This window comes from Muscardinus avellanarius (assembly GCF_963383645.1).
Source record: "Muscardinus avellanarius genome assembly, chromosome: 1".
Lineage (NCBI taxonomy): Eukaryota > Metazoa > Chordata > Mammalia > Rodentia > Gliridae > Muscardinus > Muscardinus avellanarius.
Window position 1 is genome coordinate 136,653,823 of NC_137786.1, and position 27,368 is coordinate 136,681,190.

Consider the following 27,368-nt stretch of genomic DNA (forward strand, 5'->3'; position numbering starts at 1 on the left):
TTCCTCAGTGTGTTTTATCCCCAGCGATGGAATCATTAGTAGGATGACCCTCCCCTTGGGATGTTCATATGCCCCCTTTCTCATTCCATCCTACTTGTCATTGCAATAATCATCCTACTAATGAGCCCACTCATTGTGGATGAAACACACTGTGGAAGAACAAACTTAGTTCATCTGCTCTGGCTGCTGCAAGCATTTGTCCAGCTAGTTTATAGCTTTCCCATCATGGATTTACCTAGCATTTGACACCAGTTCAGCTTGTAGGTGATCATCTTGATGAAACCTGTGATTCCTTGGCATTTGATCCATCAGAGAAGGGATTTAAACTGTTTTGATATGGTATTATAAACATATACTACCTAAAACATCAATAATTAATTTTTTGTGTGTGTGGTACTGGGGTTTCTGGAAACCCTTCTACTTCCGGGCTACACTCCCAGACCTATTTTTTTATCTTTATATTTGGAAACAGGGTCTCTTAAGCCAGCGCGGCTGGCTTCAAACCTGCGCGATCCTCCTGTCTCCGCCTCCCAAGCATGGAGATTACAAGCGTGCACCACCATGCCCAGCAATAATTAATTTTAGTACAATTTGGGTTAAAACTTCTGGGGTAAGACTGATCAAAATTTATATTCTGGCTCATCTCAATCTGGTCAAATTTCTTCTCTGATATTTAATATTTTATTAATAAATTAGAAATAATAATAATGGACATTGGTATGTAAATTAAGTACATAAGTTAAATTAACTTAGAGTTTAGCACTATTATCTAAGTGCTCATCAAACATTAATATTATTAAATTATATTTTTCAATAATTGCTTTGTTAATCCTTTATTCCCTCTTTCCCTGTGTATACTGTTTTTGTTGTATTTTTCTCTTACTCTCTCAACCTGTTAAAGGGATTCTGATGCTTTTAAGTCAAACCCACAGAGTTTCTAGAGACTTACCAAGAATTGTTTTGATTTGTTATACCATTACCTCAATGCTAAAGCTAAGCCTATGTGCAGATATCTTCTCAGATGATAATCTGTAAATCTTACTTACAGGTCATTCTGTATAGCTTCAGAAAAGATCAATAAGTACCCACTGTGAAACAAAGAGTTTTAAGGGAGAAGCAATGAAAATCATTTGATCTACCTTTTGACCCAATTATGATGCCACATCTAAATCTTAAAGAAAGTGGTAGTGTTCTAATTATTCCAGCTTGAAGCATGAAAAATGCCTATTCTGTTGTGGATTGTTAGAAAGGATTTTAAAAGTCATCTAGTTTCTTTCAATGGCTTTTTTTTTTTTTTTTTTTTTTTTTTTGCAGAACTAGGGATCTAACCCAAGGGCACTCTACCTTCGAACTATACCCCTAGCCCTATTTTTTATTCTTTATTTTGAAACACGGTCTCACTATGTTGTGAAGTGAGGGCCTCAAGTAGCTGAGGCTGGTTGGGAACCTGCAATCCTCCTATCTCATCCTCCTGAGTACTGGAATTACAAGCATGCTCTATCACACCCGGCTGCAATGGCCAGTTTTTGATGACTACTTCCATGGTAGATATCTTAGTAGGCAATGAAAGCACACAGTTCTGTGAGACACAGTTTCCATCCTTGAAAAACTCCTGGTCTTCTTCCTGCCTAAGACTAGGAACTCTTCTAGTGACATCTCAAATGCCAGCTTCCACTTAAACATTTTAGTGACAAGAAAGCTTACTACTTCATAGGACAAACAACTCCCTGGTCACAGCCACATGGCTTTCTAATTGGCCAGGTCTGGGGAGGACCAAGAAGTTCATCCTGTTCAATTGTTTCTAGACTTACTTTCTCAAGTGAATTCTTAGTGAGAACACTAATCTATAAAATGAGTACAGATAGCTCTACTATACATGTAGCCTTGTCTGCTGGACTGCCCTCTCTTACTCCCCTAAACAGCCTCAGGTCCTTAGGACCCTCATCAAATCAGCACTCATAATTAGAAAGATTTTTCCTACATTGAACTTGTAATTTCCCAGTTTTTCCCAGTTCAGGCCCTTGGATACTATAGTACAAAGCTACTTTCTTGTCTTCTTTGTAAAAGACCCTTTAGTTACTGGTCATTGAGGTTTTTGGTTGGTTGGTTGGCTGATTTGGTTTGTTTGTTGGAGGTGTTGTTATTGTTGTTGTTGTTATTGTTGTTGTTGTTGGTGGTGGTGTTGTTGTTGTTGTTGCTGGTGGTGGTGGTGGTGGTGGTGGTGGTGGTGGTGTATGTGTGTGTTTCATACTGGGGACTGAACCCAGGGGAGTTTTACCTTTAAGGAAAATCCCTAGCCCTTTTTACTTTTTATTTTGAAACAGGGTCCTGCTAAGTTACTGAGGGTCTCACTAATTTGTTGAGAATAGCCTTGAACCTGTGATCCTCCTGTCCCAGCCTCAGAAGTACTGGGATTATAGGCCTGTGATGCCATGATTGGACTATTTTAGACATTAAATTGAGTGCTTATTGACATCTGGAAAAGCTGATGTTTTCTACTCTTTGATCTGCGGCCCCATCTTCTCTCCACTCTTAAATTGACTGCCCTGTGGTTGATTGTGTTACTGGCTTCAGGAGCATTTATTCCCTTCATTTTTACCCTCTTGCCTTTAGATATTTAACAGTCCACCCTGAATGTCCTTTCCTGTCCAGCCTTCTCCAGGACAGATCAGCTTCTCTGCCTCACCTTGTCTTCTGGTGGCATGTTTTCAAAGCTTTACTCTGAAGTTCTTAAGTTTCTTCTATCCTGAAAACTGGAGGCAGAATTTCTATGAGACTGTCTTTGGTGAATTTGAAGTTGTTGGGTTTTTTCTCCCTTCAAGCCAAATACTTACAAGCTCTTTGAGAAAGTTCTTGTCAAAGACCAAAAAAAAGTCGTTGCCTCCTTAGATGGAGTTACACTGACAGTCTTCATTCCCATTTTAGGACCCTGCCCATACAGAAGCTCACTGTTCTCCAAGTCATCCAAATGCCTATCAGAGCAATGGGGCAGGCCCGCGCCCACTTCCCCTAGTTAGCATTCCGTTGCGTATCGAGGTTCATGGGCCCTCAGTGATTTTCATTGCAGAGCCCACTTGGTGCCTCGCACAGAGCAGATGAAAGCAGCCTCAGAAGGGAAGATGCTTCTCTGGTGTGGTTGCGCGCGCGCGCACACACACACACACACACACACACACACACACACACACACACACACACACACACACCCCAGCAGCAGCAGCAGCAGCAGCAACATGTTCCTACATTGCCCAGAGTGCTTCAGCTTCATTCAGCATCAAAGGCTTTGCCCTTTGTAAGGGAACAACTGATAGAACCATTTTAGATGTTAAATAGAGTGCTTATTGGCATCTGGAAAAGTTGATGTTTTCTTTCCTTTGATCTGAAGCCCCATCTTCTTTCCACTCCTTTAAATTGACTGCCCTGTGGTTGATTGTGTTAATAGTTTCGGGAGCATTTATTTTCTTCCTTTTTACCCTCTGTGTATTTTATGTAGAATGATGTATTCAAATCTCATTTGAATTTAATTTTATGAGCTATATGACATGAAAGAAGTATGAATTGATTATGCCACGCAACATTCTGAATTTTTCTCATATTTTACCATCTGTGCAACAGATGAAAAGTGTTATATTTTTGTTCCTTTGCAAGTTGGATATTGTATAGGACAAGGCAAGATAAAAGCTCTTATTCTTAAGGCATTGACACTGAAAACAAGCATTTAACCTGGTACCTGTAGGCATCTAGAGAATCTATAGAGAACTTTCTTGGCCCTTGGAACAGCCAAAAATTATATGCAAGTTTTTTTGTATAATTTCTTTTGCAAATTTTTCTGGTGATTTTTCAAGTTATCTAAAGCCAAGTAATGGTTAAAAGTGACTAACAGTTCCAAAGTCCTTGAAGTAGACACATTTTAAAATTAGGACTTATTGTAACAATATTCTTTTGTAGTTGTTTTTAAGGAAATTGCTTTGGCAGGAGGAATTCCTGTTTTAATGCAAGCCTATAACTGAACATCATTTGGCCTTGGTCATCTAATTTTAATACTAAGCTGTGTGTGGAGACCGAAGGAAAACAAATGAGTGCCACCTAGAGGACTTGACAACATTTTACAACTTTCAAAGCAAGACCTAGCTAGCTTCTTCCTACATGTGGGGTCTTCAGCTTTAGCAATGCTACAAATTAAGAACATTTTTTTCTTTCTTAAGTAATTGCAGGCTATAAACATGTATATCAATGATGCATCACTTTAATAAAGCTTAACATTATAGATAGCATTTACTTTGTTACAGGATATAGAAACCATATTCTTTCTGATCCACACTGCATTTGAATATACTTTGAACCATATATAAAATCATTTTGGACTTTGTTGTGTTTTCTCTGTGTGTGTGTGTGTGCGCGCGCGCACGCGCGCGCGCGCATGAGTGCGTGGGTGAGTGCGTGCATGTGTGTGTGTGTGTGTTGCTAGAGATTGAACCCATGGGCACTCTGCCTCTGAGCTACATTTCCAGTCCTATTTTATTTTTTATTTTGAAACAGGGTCTTGCTAACTTGCTGAGGCTGGCTTCAAACCTGAGATCCTCCCATCTTATCCTTCCAAAGACTAGGATTACGGTCATGTGCTACCACACCCAGCTTGTATTTTAAGTTAGAAAACATGGAAAATTAAAATTAAAAATTTTAAAGCTGGGCATGGTGGCGCACGCTTGTAATCCCCGCACTTGGGAGGCTGAGACAGGAGGATTGCGCAGGTTTAAAGCCAGCCTCAGCTACTGAGTGAGGTTCTCAGCAACTTAGTGAGACCCTGTCTCCAAATAAAGTATATAATATGTCTGGGAGTATAGCCCGGAGGTAGAAAGCCTCTGGGTTCCACCCCCAGTACCACCAAAAAATTAAAAATTAAAAAATTAAATTAAAAATTTTAATTCCATTTAGAATTTCTTTCAAGGCAGTGATATAAAATGATATTTGTTAAGTCCTGTAAAAGTTAACAGAATTGAATTTTCCCTGGAGAAATAGATAGAAGAGAATTGATATCCAGCTGAAAATGTAGAACATGGTAGTCAAAGGCACAGCTTTGAAGTCCCAGCCTTGTTGCTACTTTGTGATGCTGAGTATATTAATTTTTCAAAATCATAATGTTTCTTCATTTATAGATGGTGCTAATAAAAGTTTCAAATATAGGGTTGTTTAAAGAGTTAAATGAAATATAAATCATTTTCACAATACAGTCCCGTTTGAGTCAGTATTCAATCAGTATTTATTCACATATTCTGTAGGTATTTATTCAACTTCTATTGGATATAATAACCATGTTTGGTATTGGGTATGGCAGTAAACACACACACACACGCACACACGCACACACATACGGGCCTAGCCGGGCATGGTGGCGCACGCTTGTAATCCCAGCGCTTGGGAGGCTGAGACAGGAGGATCGCGCTGGTTCGGAGCCAGCCTCGCTGGCTTAAGAGACCCTGTTTCCAAATAAAAAATATATAAAATAGGTCTGGGAGTGTAGCCCGGAGGTAGAAGGGCTTCCAGGAACCCCAGTACCACACACACACACAAAAAAAAAAAAAAAAAAAAAAAAAACGGGCCTTATATTCTGGTTGAAGAGTTAGACAATAAACAAGTAAATTTATAAAGAAAATGAGTTCACAGAGGAATCATTCATTTAAGGAAAATTCGTTAGACATAATAGTGACTGGAGGCCTGCTTTAGGTGCTCAGGGACGAACCTTCAGAAGAAGTGATATGGAAGCTCTTACCTGAACTATCTGGTGGGAGTGAGCTTGTGCAAAGACTAGGCAGGAACCTGGTAGGCCAGAACTTTGGATTTTTATTGTGAGGATTATGGAAAAAGGTTGTGGAATTAGATGTTGATAGACCTAGATTTGTTCTGCAGAAAGGCCAGTTAGACTTTTGTGGTCATCTATGCACGCAGTGATGGTGGCTTGGATGAAGATGTTGAATTGATGGTAGGGATTTGGATCTCCCATCAGCTCCGCAGTAGAGGCAGAAGCATTTTGGTGAGGTGCACTGGGTGGCAAATAAAACTGGCTTAAGATCTGACTTGATAACCATATGAGTGTGGACAAGTTTCTTAACTTGCCTGTATCTAATTTTTACCATTTCTAAACTGGGAATGATGATAGTACATTTCTTTTCTGATTCCTGTAGAACTAAATAATAATTGTAAAGTGCTCAAAAGGATGTGTTAATATTGTTATATTATCATCGCCCAACCACTTTTGTCACAGCTACCACCACTACTACTCCCACATGATCCTCAGTACCTCCAATTGGCAAATGAGAAAACTGAGAAATAAAGGATGATTTTGAAACTAGAATCATAGGTTTCTTGATATATAAATTTTTTGCATTACTGGGGATTGAACCCAGGGGCATTCTACCTCTAAGCTGCACCCCCAGCCCTACCCTATTTTTTATTCTTTATTTTGAAACAAGGTCTCACTAAGTTGGCAGAGGACCTCACTAAGTAGCTGAGGTTGGCCGTGAACCTGTGATCCTCCTGTCTGTCTCAGCCTCCCAAGTACTGGGGTTATAAGCATGTGCCACCATGCCCAGCAGGTTTCTTAATTTTAAATTCATTCTTTTTTCTGCAGTATAACCTGGAATATGAGTTCCCAGAGGAAAAAAATCTGTTGATCTGAATCTCTGTAGTTCACAGCACAGTGTTTAGGCCTGTGTTTAAGTAACACAGAGAAAATTCTATATACAGCTAATTGAGTCAAGCCTATGGTAAAGAGGTAACCTGTGAATGTTCCTCTCTCCCTATAAATTTTGTGCCAGCAGATATTTCAAAGTCCCTGAGTTTTAAAGGGACATATTATACATGTAAGCCAAAGTTACTATGCACATAATAAAATGCATATGGAAGGATAGGACTAAATATTTTGAGACCTGTAAGATATTGAATCTCTTTAGAGGATGTTCTACTCTCCATTAATTGTATCAAATGGAGTCATATGTAATATAAATAAGTGAAATATATGATTATCCCCAGATTTTTCTGATCAGACTTTTAATGAAGGCATTAACCAGGCACCACATTTGGATTTCTCTTTTCTCCACCTCTCTTTGCCAGCCCTTTCTAGTGTAAGCAATGAAATAGGTAAGGATCAAGGAAAAAAGAAACAAATTAGAAGCAAGGAGCTTGAGAATCTACCTGCTGGACTTGTACTAGTTCCTTGGCCCCAGTGGTGCCTCCCCTTCCCAGAGTCTGAAGTCAGGCCATTTGTCTGTTGCAGAATGCGAGCACTTGATCCGCCACATGCTGGTATTAGACCCGAATAAGCGCCTCTCAATGGAACAGATCTGCAGGCACAAGTGGATGAAGATAGGGGATGCCGATCCCAACTTTGACAGGGTGAGCTGACCACCTCTTGCTTCAGAGATCTCCTCACAGAGCTACCGCAGTCTCTTTTGCATGTGATTGTAATTTGGCCATGACCTAAAAAGATGGGCACTGGGTCCAAATTGTTGTGAAATACTACAGCAGCAGGTGATGCAAGCAAGAAGGACCGTGGAAACCAGCTGAATTGTTAAAGAATGGTGATACTGCTTCTCTGTCATTTATCCCCAAATTGTCGTGTGTTCGGTTTTTGAGACAGTACAGCTCACAATTCTGCAGCTTACCCACCATGCAGATGTCTCCTTTCTCTTGTCTTAATGTACTCAGTTCAGTGGCTTCTGTAGTGCACTATTATGACCATCTCCAGTACCCCAAGCAGCTCAGGTAATGGTCTGCTCACAGCCAATCACCAGAGCTGTCTTGCTTAGACTTGTCTGAGGCCAAAAATATCCTCAGCTAGGGACATGGGATGGCTTGGCTTGTATATGATGTGCTAGGTTGAGGTGGTTCATTGAAGATTTGACAGCTTACCTCTTTCTATGTTACAGTTAATAGCTGAATGTCAGCAACTGAAGGAAGAAAGACAAATGGACCCCCTGAATGAGGATGTCCTTTTGGCCATGGAGGACATGGGACTAGACAAAGAACGAACATTACAGGTATCTTGGAAAGAGTGGAGAATGAAGTGAGATGCAGCAATCCTGCCTCTGTCCTGCTTCTTCTTTTTTCCTCTTCCTGAGAACTTGGGTCTTTCTCTCTCTCTCCTTTTTCCTCTTCCTCTGCCCATCCTGGGCCTGGGTAGGAAGGAAAGAAGGCGCTTTGCTCTTCTGCTGGTATTATTGGAAGGGTTTGGTCATTGACATGCCATTTCATCAGGGTTTTTTACTTTTTCCCCTTCTCTCTTGGTAGTCATTAAGATCAGATGCCTATGATCACTATAGTGCAATCTACAGCCTGCTGTGTGATCGACATAAGAGACATAAAACCCTGCGTCTCGGAGCACTTCCTAGCATGCCCCGAGCCATGGCATTTCAAGCACCAGTCAATATCCAGGTGGGCAATATCTCCAATGACCTAGTTCAGGACAAGTAACACCAGGGGGTAAGGGTTAGCTGTTGCTCACCAACCCCGAGTCAAGAGAGCTTCCTGTTCTTCCATACCTCTGTCAGAGGCCAATCAAGATCTGAACCTTTCTTTGACAGAGAGGACAATGGTAACAGTCATTGCTTTCTTCTTTCCTTTTTTTTTTTTTTTTAAGAAATAACTAATCATTGGGAGATACTGTCCTCTCTAAAGGATGTTTCCTTGTTGTGGCTTCTAAGGGCAGAGGAAACAAAGACTAACAGTCAACACTACTTTGAAAACCCATGGCTATTTCCCCTAGTGTTTAAGGGATGTATGTGTATGTACTGCTTTCCAGGCGGAGCAGGCAGGCACCGCTATGAACATCAGCGTTCCCCAGGTGCAGCTCATCAACCCAGAGAACCAAATTGTGGAGGCAAGTAGCAACTTCTGATAGTCGTCAGCTGAAACCTTTTTTTCCCGTAGCCACCCTTCCTTTACTTCCTTCTTATTTCGAATTCTCATCCTCACTGATTGTGTTTCCCTCCAACCTCAGCCGGATGGGACAGTGAACTTGGACAGTGACGAGGGTGAAGAGCCTTCCCCTGAGGCATTGGTCCGCTATTTGTCAATGAGGAGGCACACAGTAGGTGTGGCTGACCCACGGTAAGTACTTGGACCATAGCCCTGTCCCACACTAAGGCAAAGAATTCCCACTTGGCTTTCATGATGCATTTTTCTTACTTCATGATGTTCCCCCAAACGAGATCTAAATAAGTGGCCAAGACAAGTTTTAACTCATCACATGCCCTGGTAGATCCAAATTGATTTGATTTTTTAAAAAAAAATGACAAAATGTCCAGGCATGGTGATGCATGTCTGTAATCTCAGCACTTGGGAGGCTGAGACAGGGAGATTATAGGTTTTAGGACAGGCTCCACACGTAGTGAGACGCTCATCAACCTAGTGAGACCCTGTTTCAAATTAAAAATAAAATAGGGCTAGGAGTATAGCTTGGAGGGATAATGTCCCTGAGTTCAATCCCAAGTACCCTAAAAAGAAAAAAAAACCACAAAGTCTTTCTAGTGACTGGTCAGCTATTAGCAGCCATCTTGCCCATTAATCACAACAGTTGGGAGAGGAAAGTGATGCCCTCAAAGACTGAAGTCTTCCTAAGTCACACAGAAGTGCCCTTAAAATTTGTCTAAGTTTTAGAGATGTTTGCCCCTTGTTGGAATGCAAGAGTCATCTAGGAAGAGAGGACAACTGATATGATGTACTTTATATAACTGGATAGTTAAAACCTAAGTGAACAAGAAATTAAAACCACACCAATTTCCCAAAGTGTTTCCCCAAAGCTGCCTTTGACAGTGTTCCCTGATGCCTTCCCCCTGGGGAAAAAGACCGAAGGCCAGCATGCTCCATTTTTATTCTACAGCATTAAATACGGCCTACCTCTGAATGTTTTCTTCACTGAATAAGGATGGGGAAGATTTTGGCAAGAGTTCTCCTGAGAGTTCAACTAAGGGCAAAGCTGGCTTTCTTACATAAATAACTCTTTTGTCTGAGTGAATTTCCAGAAGACTCCCATTCCTGCTGGCTTACTTGCTCTCTCATTCTTGTTCTCTGCCTACAATCATACATGCAATAGGGGGATCATTCTGATTCCACAGAATATGTCAGCTGCAAAGGGGTGGAGTCCTGGGTCACCGTGAGTGGAAAGATCTCTTATTTTTAAATCCTCTGTAAAACCTACCGTTGTAGCATGACAGCACTGTATATCCAGTACTTATCTGTCCTGTCAGCGCTGACAAGGGTAATTGCATTCTTTCCCTGATGAATCAGTTGCTACTTTAGGCAGCTATTGTCTTGGTAATGACCTATGTTCTTCAAAGACTTTCTGTTCACCTCCAAGCTTTGAAAACCTGAACTGGACTCATGCCAGTGTTTCTTTTTGGCTCAGAGCTTTTGGTTGTACATGAGTGGCCACTAAAGAATAGTGATCCCTCCAATCCCAAGTAGTAAAATGACAAAGAGTCAAATTCATGCATTAGGCATCTGTTTATTTTGGAGTCTTGGAGAGAAATACAAATTTAGTAGGAAAGTAAAAAAAGCAAAACTGTACAGAACCTAGCAATGCCATCAGTTTGGGGACTTGCACTTCTGAGTAAGAATACTAACTGCACTTCTCTTTCTTTCTCTTTTCTATCAGCACGGAAGTTATGGAAGATCTACAGAAGCTCCTTCCTGGCTTCCCTGGCGTCAACCCACAGGCTCCGTTCCTGCAGGTGGCCCCTAACATGAACTTCATGCACAACCTGTTGCCCATGCAAAACTTGCAGCCAACTGGGCAGCTTGAGTACAAGGTACCTGGATACGGGAGAGGGCTTTCCCCAGGAGAAACAAACTTGAACTTCCTTTGAGAGCCTTTGAAGGACCTTCTCTAGGGTTTGAGAGATACTTTGTAGAGAAGGATAGTTTTCTGTAGTCTTCATCGTGTTCAAAGAGCCCTTTACTCTTTGTATATTTAAGAACTGCTATTTTCTTCCCCTTTCTTTTACCCCCATCTCATTAATCTATCCTGCCCATTCTCACCCTGGCAGGAGCAGTCTCTGTTACAGCCACCCACCCTACAGCTGCTGAATGGCATGGGCCCCCTTGGCCGGAGGGCATCAGATGGAGGCGCCAACATCCAACTGCATGCCCAGCAGCTGCTGAAGCGCCCACGGGGACCCTCGCCACTTGTCACCATGACACCAGTGAGTAGCAGCACAGCACCCAGCTGACCTTTTCAGGGGCCTTTGATAAGAGGGTCATGGGCCTCAGTGGGTCCAGAGCTAACCTAAGTGTCTGAACTGTCTCTTTCTCCAAACATTTTTTTTTTTAATTGGTGCATCATAGCTCACAGCTAAAGTTGTTGGTAGTAATGGTGACAGACATACACACTTGGTGGGCTTCCTCAACTCCCTCCTCACTCCCCCCTTCCCCTACAGGATAAATCTGACATTCTCACATTGGTATTCTCACATATGTACATATATTGTCAGTGGAAGTGACTCTTTCTTTTGATGCTCAGTGTATTCCCATTTCTTCAGGCTAGTAGACTTTTCCAGTGTTTATTTTTGACTGACTTCACCAAAATATTTCTACCCAGAATCCAACTCCTAAAGCACCTCTACCTCAGTGGGCCACTTACAGACACCCTAGTAAAATACAGTGGAATTCCTGCAGCTTTGAGGCAGGTATAAGAAGCCTAACTTGGAACTGCCTCATAAAGAAATTGCCCCTGACAGAAAGCAGCTATTCAATTGTGCTCTTTGTAATTGTTTTTTAGACAGGTTTCCCAAATTACTATCTCACCAACCCTTTCTCCTTTTATCAGCACAACCTCAAATGTTGATACAGCTTGATTATTTGGCTTTAATCAGTTGATATCTCTCGATCACACTGTGTGTGTGTGTGCACGCACACATTCAATTAGGGATTGAACTCAAGGCCTTGTACATACTAGGCAAGTGCTCTACCACTAAACTGCATCCTTAGCCCTTTGTTTGTTTGTTTAATTTTATTTTGAGACATCATCTTTCTAGTTGCCGAGGCTGGCCTCAAAATTGCAGTCCTATTGCATCAGCCTCCTGAATAGCTTCCATCCACACTATTTTTGAATGATGGTCATATTCAAAAATCCCACACCAGCCTGGCCCAATGGCACATGCCTATAATCCCAGTACTTGGGAGGCTGAGACAATAGGACTGCAGGTTTGAGGACAGCCTCAGCAAGTAATGAGACTCTCATCAGCCTAGCAAGAACGTGTTTTAAAATAAAAATAAAATAGGGATGAGGATGTAGCTTGGAGGTAAAATGCTCCTGGGTTCAATCCCTACTACCATAACCCCCACTCCCCAGGTTCCATTTATTTCTGGTTATTTTTGTTGTTGTTGTTGTTATAGGTCACTCATTCATTTACTCATTCATTCTCATAAAATCCAGTTAAGAGATGTTTCATAAAGGGCAGTGTTTCCCAAACTGTAGCTTAGAACTTTTCTTCCTCCTTCAATCCATCAAAAATTGAGACCTTTGTAGAATATAATGAAAGTGAATCATTTAAAAATGAAATTTTATAAACACAAAAAATATAAGGCAATTTTATTTCAACTTAATAGACAAAATTATGCCATTGTTACAAAAGTGTCTAGAAGCTTACTTTGGATTTTTGTACTTTCCTTATCATGGATTTGTAACAAAATACTTTGTGGACTGGCATGAGTCCATGGGCCATACTTTTCAGTAAACACTACAGTCCAGAAAACAAAAGAATTATATACCATAGTTGTTTTTATGCTAAGTATATGATATGGGAAGATATGATCAACCTGTGTGAAATAACTGAATAACAGCATAAAAGACCATGTGTGAATCTGCCAAAGTGAATAGCATGGACTACTGGGTGGCAGAGGTATTCAGGCACTGGCAAAATCAATATTGGTTAGGAATATTGGGAGATGGGGTGACTTACTCTGTCCACTAGAACTGTTTCTGCCAAGGTCACTAACAAGTTCTTGTTGATAAATCCAGTGGGCATTTTTAGTCTTTATCTTTTTGAATGTTCCAACTCAAATCTATTAGTCATTGTTGACTATTCTTTTCCTTGAAATACTTTCCTCTTTTTGGCTTCTGTGCCAGCTCACTCTTTTTCTCCTGTCTCTCCTTTTCAGATTTCCTTTCTGCTTGTTCCTTGAAGTTGACAAAACCCAGAGTTTTAGCTTAAGCCCTGTTCCCACTTCACATACTCTCCCTGCATGATTTTGTCCATTCCCATAATTTCAGTTGTCATCTGATTCTCCATTCAGAATACTCCTCTGGGTTTTAGACAGCTGTGTGTATAATTGCCCACTGTATAGAATTAGTTGCTTTTCTTATAAATACTCACAGTTTTAATTCTATATGTCCCCAGATGAACTTACCATGATTCTGTGAAACCTGTTCCTCCCTCAGGTAACCCTGAATGGTACTGCCATTCTCTTGATTGAGTTATACAAGCTAGGAATATGGATTTTATCTTTAACTCTTCCCTCTCCCATATTCCCTCTATCAAATCAGCTGTCTAATGCCTGTAAATTGGATATCTTAACTTCTCCATCTCCACCGCCCTTTCCTTAACTCAGGTCACTGCCCTCCGTTGCCTAGATGAGCACAATGGCCTCTTAACTGGCTCCCTTGCCTCCAGTCTTGTCTCCTGATCCCCACTACCAGCCCTTTCACTCTGCAGCCCAAGAGAGCTAGCTTTATCAAGTACAGATCTTTTAATTTCATGTCCCTGCTTAAGCCTTTAGTGATTCACTGCTGCCCTTCTCAAAATAAACTTCTTTATCTGACATTTAAAGCCACTTGTAACTGGCCAGTCAGTGTTCCTGCCCAGCCTCAGCTGCAGCCACCTCCTACCTGACTTCCCTTGTAGATAACTATAGTGAAGGATCTGGACACCCTGGAATCATTCGCATAATGGAATTATTTTCACAAGTTTTTTATTTGCTTTGTAATTAGCATCCATTTTTAATGCTCTTTTGTGATAAATGAAGTCTGGTTTTTGTTCTAGTGCCTGAGGCATGGTGATTAAGTGAGCCATCAGGCGGTGGGTAGCTATCCAGGATGTCCAGCATTCCAGTACGCATGCAGGTGGGAATAAACAGGCACAGTGGCCCTGCACTGTGGTGATTCTCATTTCACTTCTATGGTTTGGTGGGTAACAACCATTTTAAAGCACTGAATTATAACTACATAGCTGTATGTTATGTATATAAATGTACTTTTAAAAAAATTTGTTAAATCATAATGCTTTCCTAGTGTTGAGATATCAACATTCAAGGTAAACAGTCTTCTACTGTACTTCAGGTCCCTGTATGCTTCCAAGCCTTCTTTTTTCTCTCAGCCTAGAAACCTCAGACCCTCGTCCTCTGCCTGACAAGCCCCTAGACAGCCTTCAGGTCTCAGATCAGAAGTTACCTCCTGCAGAATGCCCTCCTTAATTCTCAAGTACCCTCCTTAGTTGATTTAAAGAACTTGGTCATGCTTTTTAATTGTCTGTCTGTCTCTATCCTCCACTGAACTCTAAAATGAGGGCAAGCTTTATCTATAAATTTACATTTTACTCTATAACATAGTAGGCATCCAGCTATTTGTTGGATGAACGAATGAATGAATGAGTGAAGAATAAGAGGAAGAAATCCAAATTAATATCACCTGCACAAGGTAAAAATGGAAAAGTGGTATATTAAAGTTCCACATAACCTAGGGATTCTAGAAAAGTTTATCAAATAAAGGAATTTTGTAGAAAATCTTGCCTCAAGCCTGGTTACTAGCATAAGAGCCATTGCGGAACAAGCTGCCACCTTGAGCTTTTCCTTCCTGTCTCTCTTCAGGCAGTGCCAGCAGTTACCCCTGTGGATGAGGAGAGCTCAGATGGGGAGCCAGATCAGGAAGCTGTGCAGAGGTAATGTGACATCTGGCAGTGCTTGCAGAACGTCCTTGGGCAGGCTCCCCCTGCAACCAACGAGAGGTCACCTCTGCCCAGGGAGGTGGTGCAGTGCAGCTTCAACATGTGTGTGGTCTCTTTGCTCAAGCCAGATGGCATGTTCCTCCCCACATGGAAGTAACAGAAGACTACCCAGAAAATTTCATTTCTGTAAGCACCATTGGAAGCCCCCTAAGTGACAGCAATAACTATAAGAACGTTTTCTCCTCCCTCCCTCCTTCCTTGCCCCCGACTTCATATTGCAACTCTGATAGTATTCACAAGGCACAAAGCCACTCCTACCTGCCAAGAACTGTTTACTGAAAAAGAATTGGAGATTTGGGATGACAGTGATCCTAGCTAGTCTGGCCATGGACCTCTGGCATGGACTCTACCTTTCCAGGAGATTGAATGAATACCTCTTGTACTGTTTGCTGTGTGTTTCTGCCACTTCCTTGTACCAACAAAGAGATATTGAAAAAAAAGAATATGGGGTTCGGGCCAGGGACAGATGCAAATACACATTGTTTGCAGAACCTTGTTGAGAGATGCCTAATTCGCAGAGAACGGCAGTGACCATCAGGCATGCTGTACTGTTCATTTGACCTTGGTTCATTAGCGCTGCTCCTCAGCTCCTTGCATGCCCCCTCGTGGGAGTTGTCTTTCTTATTTTCCGGGGAGGGAGGTTTTACCAGAATCCAGCATGTATTTTCCCAGAAATACAGGTGTTCTTCAAGATTATATGTTTTCCTCTAAGGGAAGTTGAAATAAAATGGTTTTCATGGGCTCTTGGGGAAACTTTGGGTGTCTTTATCAAATGAATATTAAATCACTGGTGGCTTACTCTTTGGCAAGTTTACATACCACTAATTACAGTCTGTTAACTGATTTTAGCTTAAATGGGCAAGGTAGTTAAAAGGAAACCAAACCATTTTTAAGAAGCTGATAGTTGCTGGCCGGAACTTTCCTCCAACCTTTTTTCCCAACACACTTAAGTTCTATACAAGAGCTACTATTTAAAAGGAAGCTGGACCCACATGGGAAGAAAACTATATTAAAGAGGGGTGTTGGCAGGTGGGCCAGCTTCTTCTACTGCTTAGCCAATGGGAAGAAACTGTAATAATGTGTTTTGGTTTTTTTTACGATGCTATTGTTTCTGTAGTTTGCTGATCACAGAGTATATAAGGTTGCAAATGGTGGCATGAAAAGATGAGAAATGAGGAGATTCACTGCCTTCCCACCTTAAGAGAGACAGTAATATTTTATTTTAGCTTCTTTGTCTTGGACTTTACTTCCTCCAGCTCCACTTTCTTTCTTCTTTAGACAAACATTGAAAGAGTATAATGTCCATCATTTTTAATGGAATGGAAAGGAGTAGAGCTTCTCTTATGCATTCTCAAGAAGAGCAGCAGCGGTGCGGGAGCCATCACCCAGACGAAGGGAATGGTATCTTGCCAGTGGTGTTGACCAAGTGTGGGTTCAGAAGATCTTCAGAGAACAATCATCCAAGCTTGTGACTCTTGGACTTTTGAAACCCTTCTGTTTCCTTGCCTTGCTTTTTTCCCCCTAAAACAATTCTAAATATTCCATATGGCTCTATTTCTTCATCCTCCACAGAATGTTGGTCCCCTGGGGACAGCATCAGTTTTTCTTCTCTGATGATCAGTCACAGCATGAGGAAAGAGGTGGTTTTGGAACTCATCTCTGGATGGAAGAGTCTGTTTTCTGTGACCTATAGTAAGGACAGCCTCAAAACCTGAGTGCTGTGGGACAAGAGACGTGGAGTTCTTCTAAATATCCCTCTTGGCTCATCTCTAGGGATAGACCTCAGGGCTCATTTCCTCTGATTTGTACTTCAGAAATTTGGAATGAAATTAACTTGCAGAAAATAAATTCTTCCATTGAGTGGACTAAAGTAAGGAAAACTGATCCTCTTTGTGAGCCAGATCTGCTTTCTCTTCTCTTCAGTGACTGCTCAATCCAACATTGAGCCGCTTCAGTGTTAAGCCAGCTTTTGTTGGCCAGCTAGTCATGTTTTGTTTCCATCCAGTCAGGGATCTGCTTGCCACGGAGCCCTTTTTGAGCCCTGGCACTGTTCACTGAGTGCTTTGGATTAACTTCTGTTGCTTCTTACAGAGGAGTATTTCTGTCTGTCTTTTTTACTATGAAATGTGCTCCTGCTTGTTGCAGGTACTTGGCAAATAGGTCCAAAAGACATACACTGGCCATGACCAACCCTACAGCTGAGATCCCACCGGACCTACAACGGCAGCTAGGACAGCAGCCTTTCCGTTCCCGGGTCTGGCCTCCTCACCTGGTACCTGATCAGCATCGGTGAGTAGCCAATGGCAGTGTGAGCTCCTTCAGGCTCACAGGACAGGCACCCTTCTGACTAGTCTCCCAGTGGTGATGACTAGCTTTAGATAGAAACCAGCTATCATCCTGAACCCACATCTCTTCTCAGATCCTTGTTCTATGCAGTGCACAGGGCAAAGGTTTCCTGTTGGACCCTGGAGCAATGCGAATTCTTCTTTCCCATTACCTTGCAGACCTGTTTATTGTCTGCAGCTGATCCCCACAGTCCTCGATATTGACTCGTAGGTGAATTGAACTTGAGACCTTCAAGGAAGTGAAGCTTTCAGAAGACCAACTGGAAATAAAAGAATGTGCAGTAATTTCAGTAGACTTGACTTTTAATAATTCATCACCCTCAAAATAATGAGCACTTCATATCAGGGTACCATTGAACAATAAGCTTGGATACAGAGGAAGGTATAGCTCTTGTGATATGTAGAGCCAGGAGTGTTGCATCCCTTTGAGTAACACATTTAAGAAGTCATCCATTCAATATTCTGAGAGCAGAATCTTTTCTAGGTCTCTGTTACATTGATAATTCATTCTCTTGAAGAAATAAAAACAAGTTTAACTTTGCTGATGTGGAAAACTTCCTTGGGTCCAAGTTAGCCTGGAAATAAAGGGAATGGCACCTTGCTAGAATAAGATTGTGATTGTGTTCTGTGAATACATTGTGGCTAAAAATTTTAACCATGTTTATTCTAAAGCTGCCTCTAGTCACACGTTCAAAGTCAACATTCGACTGCTTGAGCTTATTTCAACTTGCATCTTTTGAGGGGCACAATGAAAAGCAGTCTTACTGGGAAAGTCAAAAAGCAAGTAGCTTCTAGGGAAATTCAGTGCCTATGCAGCTTGTTATGAAATCTTGGAACCAGGGCACACGGCACTGTTGAGGCATTTTTTTTTAATTGTACTTGTTACTCTCTGAGCATCATGTAATCAGACGAAACAGGTGAACTCTGAGCAGACCAGGACATAATTAATGCCACGTTGGAAGTCTGGAAGAAAGAAGATAAGCTTTTATAAATGACTGTGACTAATGTAGCAGAAATGATGTGTTAAGAGTAATAAGTATGAAGATTATCAAATAAAACTGATGGCATGGAAGCCGGGCGTGGTAGCGCATGCTTGTAATCCCCACGCTTGGGAGGCTGAGACAGGAGAATCGCACAGGTTCGAAGCCAGCCTCACTACTTAGTGAGGCTCTTGGCAACTTAGTAAGACCCTGTTTCCAAATAAAAAATATAAAAATAGGTATGGGCATATAGCCCGGAGGTAAAAAGCTCCTGGGTTCCAACCCCAGTACCACCAAAAAAAAAAAAAAAATGATGGCATGGAAAGAGTTTTTTTCAAATGAAAATCTCTCAGGACCTGTATATGATATCTCCTGATGTGTTGGTGCACATCAAAAACACTATGAGTGATCATTGGAGAGATGCCTTATCCTTCTCCTATAAATTATCTTCACATAACTTTGGGCTCTATACTTACACCTGACAGATACATTATCACGTCTTTGTCTCCATCTTTTCTTTCCCTGAAATCTGACACTGAATTTTTCCTCCCTCATCAGGGTCTGTTCTTTAGCTTATGTCCTTCAGGTATCTTTGTTTAATTTCAGGAATTACTCTTTCAGAGAAACATGACAGCACATTTCCATGTTGGCCTTTGTCACAGACCCTCTGTTCTGTGGACGTTTGTTACTGACAGAAAGCTTCATTGGCCCCCAGCTCTGTTTCTGTGATATCTGCTCTGCCTGCAGTCATTGTCGAGGCCATACCTTCTAGAAGCCTGTCTGCTGTCTGTTTTTCATGTGAACACTCTTGATAGAGTGTTTCAAGGGTTTCTGTGGCCAAGGCAGTTGGAACTAGAAGCAGATGAATGCTTTGTGAGTGGCAGATTGTGTGTGGTGGGATATGTTTAAACTCAGCACATGTCGGTGGGGTGATTATACGAATATGCAAGACAATAGTTTGAAGTTAGTCTTCAGGAGAAAAGAGGAACTTTTCACGGCCACAAAACACTGAAAATGGATGGGCTGGATAGGTTATTGAATTTTTTTTTTCCTGGAGGAAATGATTAAAGAATATATCTGTTCTTCTGGGGCATAATAGATGAAGTCCAACATGGAGACACTCCTAGAAGTATGTAATTTAAATTTTTTTAAAAATTTAAGGTGTAAGTAAAACAAATTGAACTAAAGATGGATTCTATCCAGGTGGAGACTCGAGTCTCTGAAGAATGTGGTGGGAATATCAGCCTAAAGTGAGGCTGTCTTAAAACTGAACATGATTGCTAATAAAAATAAAATCAAGCACAATTGATACTTGACTCAGTGCTTCTAAAATGAGCAACTCCATCAGAACTGTTCCTGTGAAGTTACTGTGCTGGTCTGACCTGAGGATCAGTCTCTTCCCAGCCGGAGCTTCTGAAAAAGTCATGAAATACCTGGACCTGAGATGTCACTCTGATGGGAGAGCATGGCTTTTGTGCAGAAGGACTATGGACTGCTTCAAGAACACAGCTTTCTGAATAAATGAGAAATATGTCCATTATCCAAAATCCAAAAATATTTAAAGTATAGGAGTCACATTTCAGGAGAAAATAATGCTTGCTTTAACAAAATTATATATGTGAATATATATATATATCAGAAGTAGAGACAGAAAAGAGAAGCTTTGAGCACATGCTCCTGCATTCAGCTTTCATGATCACTGTTCTGGATTGTGTCTTCCAAATCATTTGTCTTTTGTGTTACTGAAACAAATATATGTGTGCCCTCATTTCATTAGCTCAATTCTGTGTCAAGCTTCAGGGAGAGTTTGAAACATGTGTCCTCATTAGTAAAGAGAGGGTAAAGGGCTTTCACCTGCTCAGAATTCTCTTGACATCTCTGCATAGCCATCATTTCTCCTGAGTCCCTCCCTGTCTGCTTTGTATTTGAACTCGCTTGTTAACCTGCTTCCTTAGCTACGGTTCTGCTTCAGTCCAAGTTGAATAACTGGCAAGGTGATCCCTCATTTCAGTGTAATGTCATCTCTGCTGTGGACCTGAAACCCTGACCCTTCCCATCAGCTACTGGAATGCTGCCTTGGCAGTCTTTTATCTGCTTACCTCAACCCATAAACATCTCTTTCTGATTAGGTAACAAGTGCAGGTGTTAGCTTCTAACCCTGATGCCATCTTAGGCTTTCCTTATCAATCGCTTGTTCTTTCTTTCTGTAAGACACTGCCTGTGTTCTGATTGAGCAGCGGGATCTTTGAAGGTAAAGCACATGATTCGTCTGTCAGTAGGAGGCCGGGTGGGTGCTGCTGCTCTGAGAACCTAGCATTCACAGGAGGCAGCCTCATTTGTGTTCATGAGGTACGTGCAGGATCTTGAGGCGCACATTCCTTAAGAATGTGCTATCTCCATCCAAGGATCAGAAGTCTCCTCCCCCGCCCCGCCACCTCCACCCACTCTTTTCTAGCACAGAACTATGAGTTCCAGGCCAGACCTTTGACCACAAAGCTGACTATAGTTTTGCTCCAGTCATATAGAAGTTATTTTGTGGGGAAATCTGGGACATATAGTGAATTTTAGGTTTCTAAAGGCACCATAGAGACAGGATTTTAAAAGCCAAAGCTCCTGTATAGCCAGCCCTGAGAGGGTACCAAAGAGCCTTTCTCTGTTCTAGTATATTTGTAAGAACTGAATGTAGTTGGTCTCAGGACCTCAGGCCTGGAATGTAAGCTAACTGAAGGTAAGTAGAGATGGAAAATGTGTACCTGGAGTCCTCTGAAGGGAAGCAGGTTAGGGAAGCAACCATCTTCTGGAAATGGCATGGAAGTGGCCTAAAACACAGGGCTGCACCTGCATCCAGCCATCTCTATGTTCATCTGGAACAGCAGTCCCTATGTGATTTGGTCAAAACCCTTGAGTCCTAGCCCCTAACCTTCTCTTCCCATGTATTCAGCTCCACCTACAAGGACTCCAACACCCTGCACCTCCCTACGGAGCGTTTCTCCCCTGTGCGCCGGTTCTCAGATGGGGCTACAAGCATCCAGGCCTTCAAAGCTCACCTGGAAAAAATGGGCAACAACAGCAGCATCAAACAGTTGCAGCAGGTAATGGAGAGATGGCAGGCATCTCTGGAGAAGCATGGGTACCAGAGACCAATATTGCAGGAGGACTGGGGTGGTAAACTTTCTACCTCCTTCATATCAACAACACTGCAGCCTATAGGTTAGAGAGAGAGAATATCACTTTCTAACGTTCTTTCTTACTTTTCATGATGCACAGCACTCCCCAGGATCAAACTTGCTCCTCCCGTGTCTAGTTTATTGAAAGGGAATTTCTGAGCTTGGGTATCAGTGGGAAGCACCAGGGAGGTGCCCCAAAGCAACCCTGGCATCACCCTCGTGGTATAGGGCACTAGGTCTTACTAGAGCTTTCTTATACTTGTCACTTGTCACAGTTTGTATGGTATAGTGCTCCCAGGGTCAAGAAATATAACACCAGGCTTCATGAAGGGTGTTTCCTTTCTGCCTTCCTGATGACCACGCTTCAGGTGGCAGGTGTTTTGTAAGCAGATTTCACCCTGGACACTTTCACTCGTACACAGATGAGTTTTGGTATATCCTTGGTATTCCCCATTCGTTTATACAGAACAGAATGTGAAGATATTTAGTGCACAGGTACCTGTATAAGTGGGTCAGTTGCTCGTCAAGGACACTGTTCCTCTCCTGTCTTTCTGCCCATGAAGCCTTGGGGCAGATCTGCATCTGCTGAGATCACTGCATGGGGTGAGCCTGGCTGCATCCCATCTGTATTAACTACTTTCCCTTCAGGAGTGTGAGCAGCTGCAGAAGATGTACGGGGGGCAGATTGATGAGAGAACCTTGGAGAAGACCCAGCAGCAGCATATGTTATACCAGCAGGAGCAGCACCATCAAATTCTCCAGCAGCAAATTCAAGTAGGCCCTCACTCTTTGCTTTCTCCAACTTGTTTGGAGTTTGCCTGTTTGGAGGAGAGCACTCAGGGCAAAGTGACATTGAGTTATGTTTGTGGTTGACATGTTTGAGTAAAGATGACCAGACCTTTTGATGAACAACAAAAGCATAATTCTAAGCCACAGATTGTTCTTTCTGTTTCTTCCCTTCCTGAGAATAGCTCCAGTTAATCTTCAAACTCACAATTATTCTTTTCCCCTCCCCCATGTATGTTTTAGGACTCTATTTGTCCTCCTCAGCCTTCCCCACCTCTTCAGGCCACTTGTGAAAATCAACCAGCCCTCCTTACCCACCAGCTCCAGAGGTAATGAATCACTTTGTGTTACTGTTACACCTAAGCTTATTGGCTCTAGGGCATGGTATCCTTGCTATAGTTGGGAGATATTGACAGACTTTAGAATTCATTTTGGAAGAATCCCCTTGAAAAGTAGAGAAAACAATTTAAAGTTCAGGATCTTCCCTGAAGAGAGGATTTCCTGTGCCACTGCCTTTTCTTAGCCCCCTGAACAAAGTAGTCTGACATCTTCTACAGGAGGCCAGACGCAGGCCGGCAGTGAAGTCCACCTCTGTGGTGGGGATGACTGGTAAATTAAGATGTGGGTAGGTTTTAGAACAACTGTGGTAGATGGCTCATGTGTGGTTTTCTACCACTGTAGCTTGTCAAAACTTTTTTTTTTTTTAATGTTTTCTACTTGTGTGTGTGTTATGGGCAAAACTTAAGATCATTCTGTCATAGGAAGTTTCTTTATCCATTTTGTCATTTTTAAGGTTAAGAATTCAGCCTTCAAGCCCACCCCCCAACCACCCCAACAACCATCTCTTCAGACAACCAAGTAATAGTCCTCCCCCCATGAACAGTGCCATGATCCAGCCTCACGGTGAGTAGAGAGGTCCAGACTGAAGCATTATCCACCATGTGGGGAAAATGTCTTAGCCTTTTTTATTTATTTATTTACTTTTGGTTTGTTTTGCTTCACCATCTTAGTCTTGGGTGACATGAACCATTTGAAAGGCAGAATAACAGTACTCCTGGGCATAAGCTCTAGAGCCAAACTACCTTGGTTTGAATCCTCTACCAATTTCTTGACTGAAACCTTATGTAAATTCCCTAACTTCTACACACCTCAGCTTCCTCAATAAAATAATAGTAACAGTATTTAATGAATAAATTATACACACACATACACACACACACACACCCCACTTAGAATAATTTCTGACACAAGTAGTTCTCAATAAAGGCTAAGTATTATTAATATTTTTGATAGAACCTTCTTCAGCCCTACCAAATAAAAAGCTGCTTCCAGAACCTTCCTGTTATTATCACTCTTTGGTATCCATGGTGCATATGGGACCCTCTCTTGTTTAGATGGAGGTGAAGTTAATAGATTTTAGTTGGTACATACCTTCAGAAATTGCTATACAATCTAGATTCTTCATCATTCTCCCTTGACATCCATGAGAAGAGTCTGAATTGGCCTCAAGGCCCTTTCTCCTCGAAGTGGGGTCTTATGACCAACAACATTGGCAGGAAAAATAGAATCTCAGTTTTCATCCCAGAACTGCTAACTCAGAATATCCACTCCCAAGACCTTGGCGATTCCAAGTAAAATCCAAAGACCAGCTTTTAGGAGAACTTCCGGAAATAAAATTCTGGAGAATGCATCCTGACCTAGTGACTCAGAGTTCTGTAGGTAGGACCTGGAAATCTGTATTTTAACAAGTTCCTTGGCCTTATCTTAAGCATGCCAGAGTTTGAGAAGACTGTTCCAAATGTTGTCTGATGTGAGTCTCCTCATTGGCTATTACTTCCAGCTGGCAGGTAATCTAGGTGGTTGGCCAGTCACTCTGAGGTCCCTTTCTTTCTAGGTGCTGCCTCTGCCTCCCAGTTCCAGGGCTTACCCTCCCGCAGTGCAATCTTCCAGCAGCAACCTGAGAGCTGTTCCCCTCCTCCCAATGTGGCACTAACCTGCTTGGGCATGCAGCAGCCTGCCCAGTCGCAGCAGGTGACCATCCAAGTGCAAGAGCCAGTTGAGATGCTCAGCAACATGCCCGGGACAGCTGCAGGCTCCGCCGGGCGGGGCATCTCCATCAGCCCCAGCTCCAGTCAGATTCAAATGCAGCACCGTTCCAACCTGATGGCTACCTTTAGCTACGGACACCGACCCTTGTCCAAGCAGCTGAGTGCTGACAGTGCAGAGGCCCACAGGTAAGGCTGGCCAGTGTCACCCAGCCCTCTACCAGCAATCCAGATGGCAGGGGTGAGAGAGAGGGAAGGGGGGCCATGGATCTGCCTAGGATGTGCTCTTGCTTTACCCCTTCTAAAGTGATGATGATGGGTAGGGGATGAACTTGTAAACTACTTATGGACCCAGGATTAAGATGCTAATGAGATAGGAGGAAAATGCCTTGCAGAGAAGAAAAGGCCCATTAGAAGAGATATAAAAATACCAGTTCTCTCCATCTGTTCTCTTAGGAGTCTTTTTCTCTCTGTTACTCTTCTAAGAGATTGGTGCCTCTTACTAGCCAAATGTTTTAAGAGACCAGGTTGCTGCCCTCAAGATAATTGTGCTCACAGTGCCCTAAGACCCTTGCAAGATTTGGATAAGTCAAGGCACAGATAAGGATGATGCATACATCCTTTTGTTTCCTGCCACACCCCTCCTCTGTACCAGGAGTGCTCTCTGCTGAGGAGGAGGAGGAATGGCTACTCCCAGGGAGGCTGGCTGGCATATTTGTTCCACAGATGCCTGGTACTCACTCCCTTTTGTGTCTGCAGCTTGAACGTGAATCGATTCTCCCCTGCTAACTACGACCAGGCGCATTTACACCCCCATCTGTTTTCGGACCAGTCCCGGGGTTCCCCCAGCAGCTACAGCCCTTCAACAGGAGCGGGGTTTCCTCCAACCCAAGCCCTGAAAGTCCCTCCACTTGACCAATTCCCCACCTTCCCTCCCAGTGCACATCAGCAACCGCCACACTATACCACATCGGCACTACAACAGGCCCTGCTGTCCCCCACGCCACCAGACTACACCAGACACCAGCAGGTACCCCACATCCTTCAAGGACTGCTCTCCCCCCGGCATTCGCTCACCGGCCACTCAGACATTCGGCTGCCTCCAGTGGAGTTTGCACAGCTCATGAAAAGGCAACAGCAGCAACGACAGCAACAGCAGCAGCAAGAGTACCAAGAGTTATTCAGGCACATGAACCAAGGGGATGCTGGGAGCCTGGCTTCCAGCCTTGGGGGACAGAGTATAACAGAACGCCAGGCTCTCTCTTACCAAAATGCTGACTCGTATCTCCACCACCACACCAGCCCCCAGCATCTTCTACAAATCAGGGCACAAGAATGTATCTCACAGGTGTCCTCGCCTACCCTGACCCACGGGTATGCCCGTCAGCCGGCACTAATGCACTCAGAGAGCATGGAAGAGGACTGCTCGTGTGAGGGGGCCAAAGAGGGCTTTCTGGACAGCAGGAGTTCAAATACACTGACCAAAGGTTGCCATGACAGCCCCCTGCTTTTGAGTACCCATGGACCTGGGGACCCTGAATCTCTGCTAGGAACCGTGAGTCATGCCCAAGAATTGGGGATACATCCCTATGGACATCAACCGACTGCCACATTCAGTAGAAATAAGGCACCCAGCCGAGGTAAGAGTCCTCACAAAGTAAGTCTGCTCTAATTCAAGCAAACCTGTAATGTTAGCATCTTTCACCTAATACTCTGCTCTTAAGAAAAAAGAATTCCTGAGAAGACTTCCAGGGAGAAACATGTAGAAAGTAGGTACTGGTAGGTGAGAGGTCTGTTTTCCAAATAAAAGCAAAGTGATAGACGGTTTAACACCTCGTACAGTCAGTAAGATTTATTACCTGTTTCCCCTGTTCATATCATGGTTTCCTGGAATTCAGAAATTCATGTCATCAAAATAGTGTCAGCAATAAGAAAAAGTCAGCCAGCACTAAAAAGATTTCGTGTGAATAGTGTTGGACCAAGAGTAAGAGCATTTTAATCCTCATCTTACTTCTATCATTTAAACCCTATGATTCTGTTTTATCTATGTGAAAAAGTAACAAGAGGAATAATAGTCCTGTGCAGAATTTTGTGAACACTAAAACATGGTTGTGGCCGGGTATGGTGGCACACGCTTATAATTCCGGTACTTGGGAGGCTGAGACTGGAGGATCATGGTTTCACAACCAGCCTCAGCCACTTAGTGAAACCCTGTTTCAAAATAAGAAATAAAATTAGGGCTAGAGGTGTAACTCAGAGGTAGAATGCCCCTGAGTTTCATCCTCAGTACCACACACACACACACACACACACACACACACACACAGTTGGTGTTTATATATAATGTTTACATTAGGGAGAGAAAGAAAAAAGCACTTGATAATCTGAGATGTGTGGTGTAAATGTGAGGTATCATTACTACTTTGGGCATTTTATTAATGGGCTAAATACAGAATATGGCAAAATCGTAAGGGACCCCATCCATTTCAATATCACTTTATAACTAATGAGTACGTTCAAAGTTACACTTGGAAATGCAGTTCATTAGCACCCTAGCATTCGTCCTAGACAAAATCAAGAATGATATCCATCCCACCATCCATACCTTGCTGTTTACCACTCTTCACCACAGCCATCAAGGGAATAAAAATGGGTTTATCCATAAACTATACAACCCTGAAACAGCATTTCTTCCATCCTTTCCTCCCTGGTGTTTTCTGCGTCTCCTGCCCTGTCCTTTAAAGTCAACACACAAAATTCAGTTCCCAGGGGATTTAGATCCTGCAGCACAGAGCAGGATAGAAGACTGCACTGAAGTGGTTTAGGAGGAGGAGGGGCAGGGGAGGAGGAGGAAGACTTGGTGGTTTCAGGGATGCTCATGTACTCTAATAAGGAGGGAAATGTGATTGCATAAAATGCCTTTAAATTCTCAGATTTGTAACTGATGGGTATCATCCAGCTTAGCATCCTGGCCCAGTCAAGAGTTAAGGTGTTCACCTGTGGCTTCAAGAGGACATAGGCTGCCATCATAAATGGAATGGCAGACAGA

At 42.6% G+C, this 27,368-nt stretch overlaps 1 protein-coding gene across 4 annotated transcripts in view; it reads left to right on the forward strand.

The window, feature by feature from the left end:
- The window catches only part of SIK3 (SIK family kinase 3), a gene marked incomplete at both ends in the record, with an annotated part of 236,833 nt that overhangs the window by 200,104 nt on the left and 9,361 nt on the right, over nucleotides 1–27,368 (forward strand). The window contains 15 exons of one of the 4 annotated variants that reach the window (XM_080719989.1): nucleotides 7,274–7,392; nucleotides 7,926–8,036; nucleotides 8,287–8,430; nucleotides 8,798–8,875; nucleotides 8,996–9,105; nucleotides 10,652–10,805; nucleotides 11,043–11,198; nucleotides 14,860–14,930; nucleotides 17,142–17,285; nucleotides 21,263–21,413; nucleotides 22,137–22,262; nucleotides 22,518–22,603; nucleotides 23,068–23,177; nucleotides 24,169–24,508; nucleotides 25,079–25,959. In XM_080719989.1, the coding sequence (XP_080576115.1) occupies nucleotides 7,274–7,392; nucleotides 7,926–8,036; nucleotides 8,287–8,430; nucleotides 8,798–8,875; nucleotides 8,996–9,105; nucleotides 10,652–10,805; nucleotides 11,043–11,198; nucleotides 14,860–14,930; nucleotides 17,142–17,285; nucleotides 21,263–21,413; nucleotides 22,137–22,262; nucleotides 22,518–22,603; nucleotides 23,068–23,177; nucleotides 24,169–24,508; nucleotides 25,079–25,959 (2,781 nt within the window). The remainder of the gene's footprint in view (nucleotides 1–7,273; nucleotides 7,393–7,925; nucleotides 8,037–8,286; nucleotides 8,431–8,797; nucleotides 8,876–8,995; nucleotides 9,106–10,651; nucleotides 10,806–11,042; nucleotides 11,199–14,859; nucleotides 14,931–17,141; nucleotides 17,286–21,262; nucleotides 21,414–22,136; nucleotides 22,263–22,517; nucleotides 22,604–23,067; nucleotides 23,178–24,168; nucleotides 24,509–25,078; nucleotides 25,960–27,368) is intronic. The other 3 variants (XM_080719990.1, XM_080719991.1, XM_080719992.1) reach the window with 3 other exon arrangements.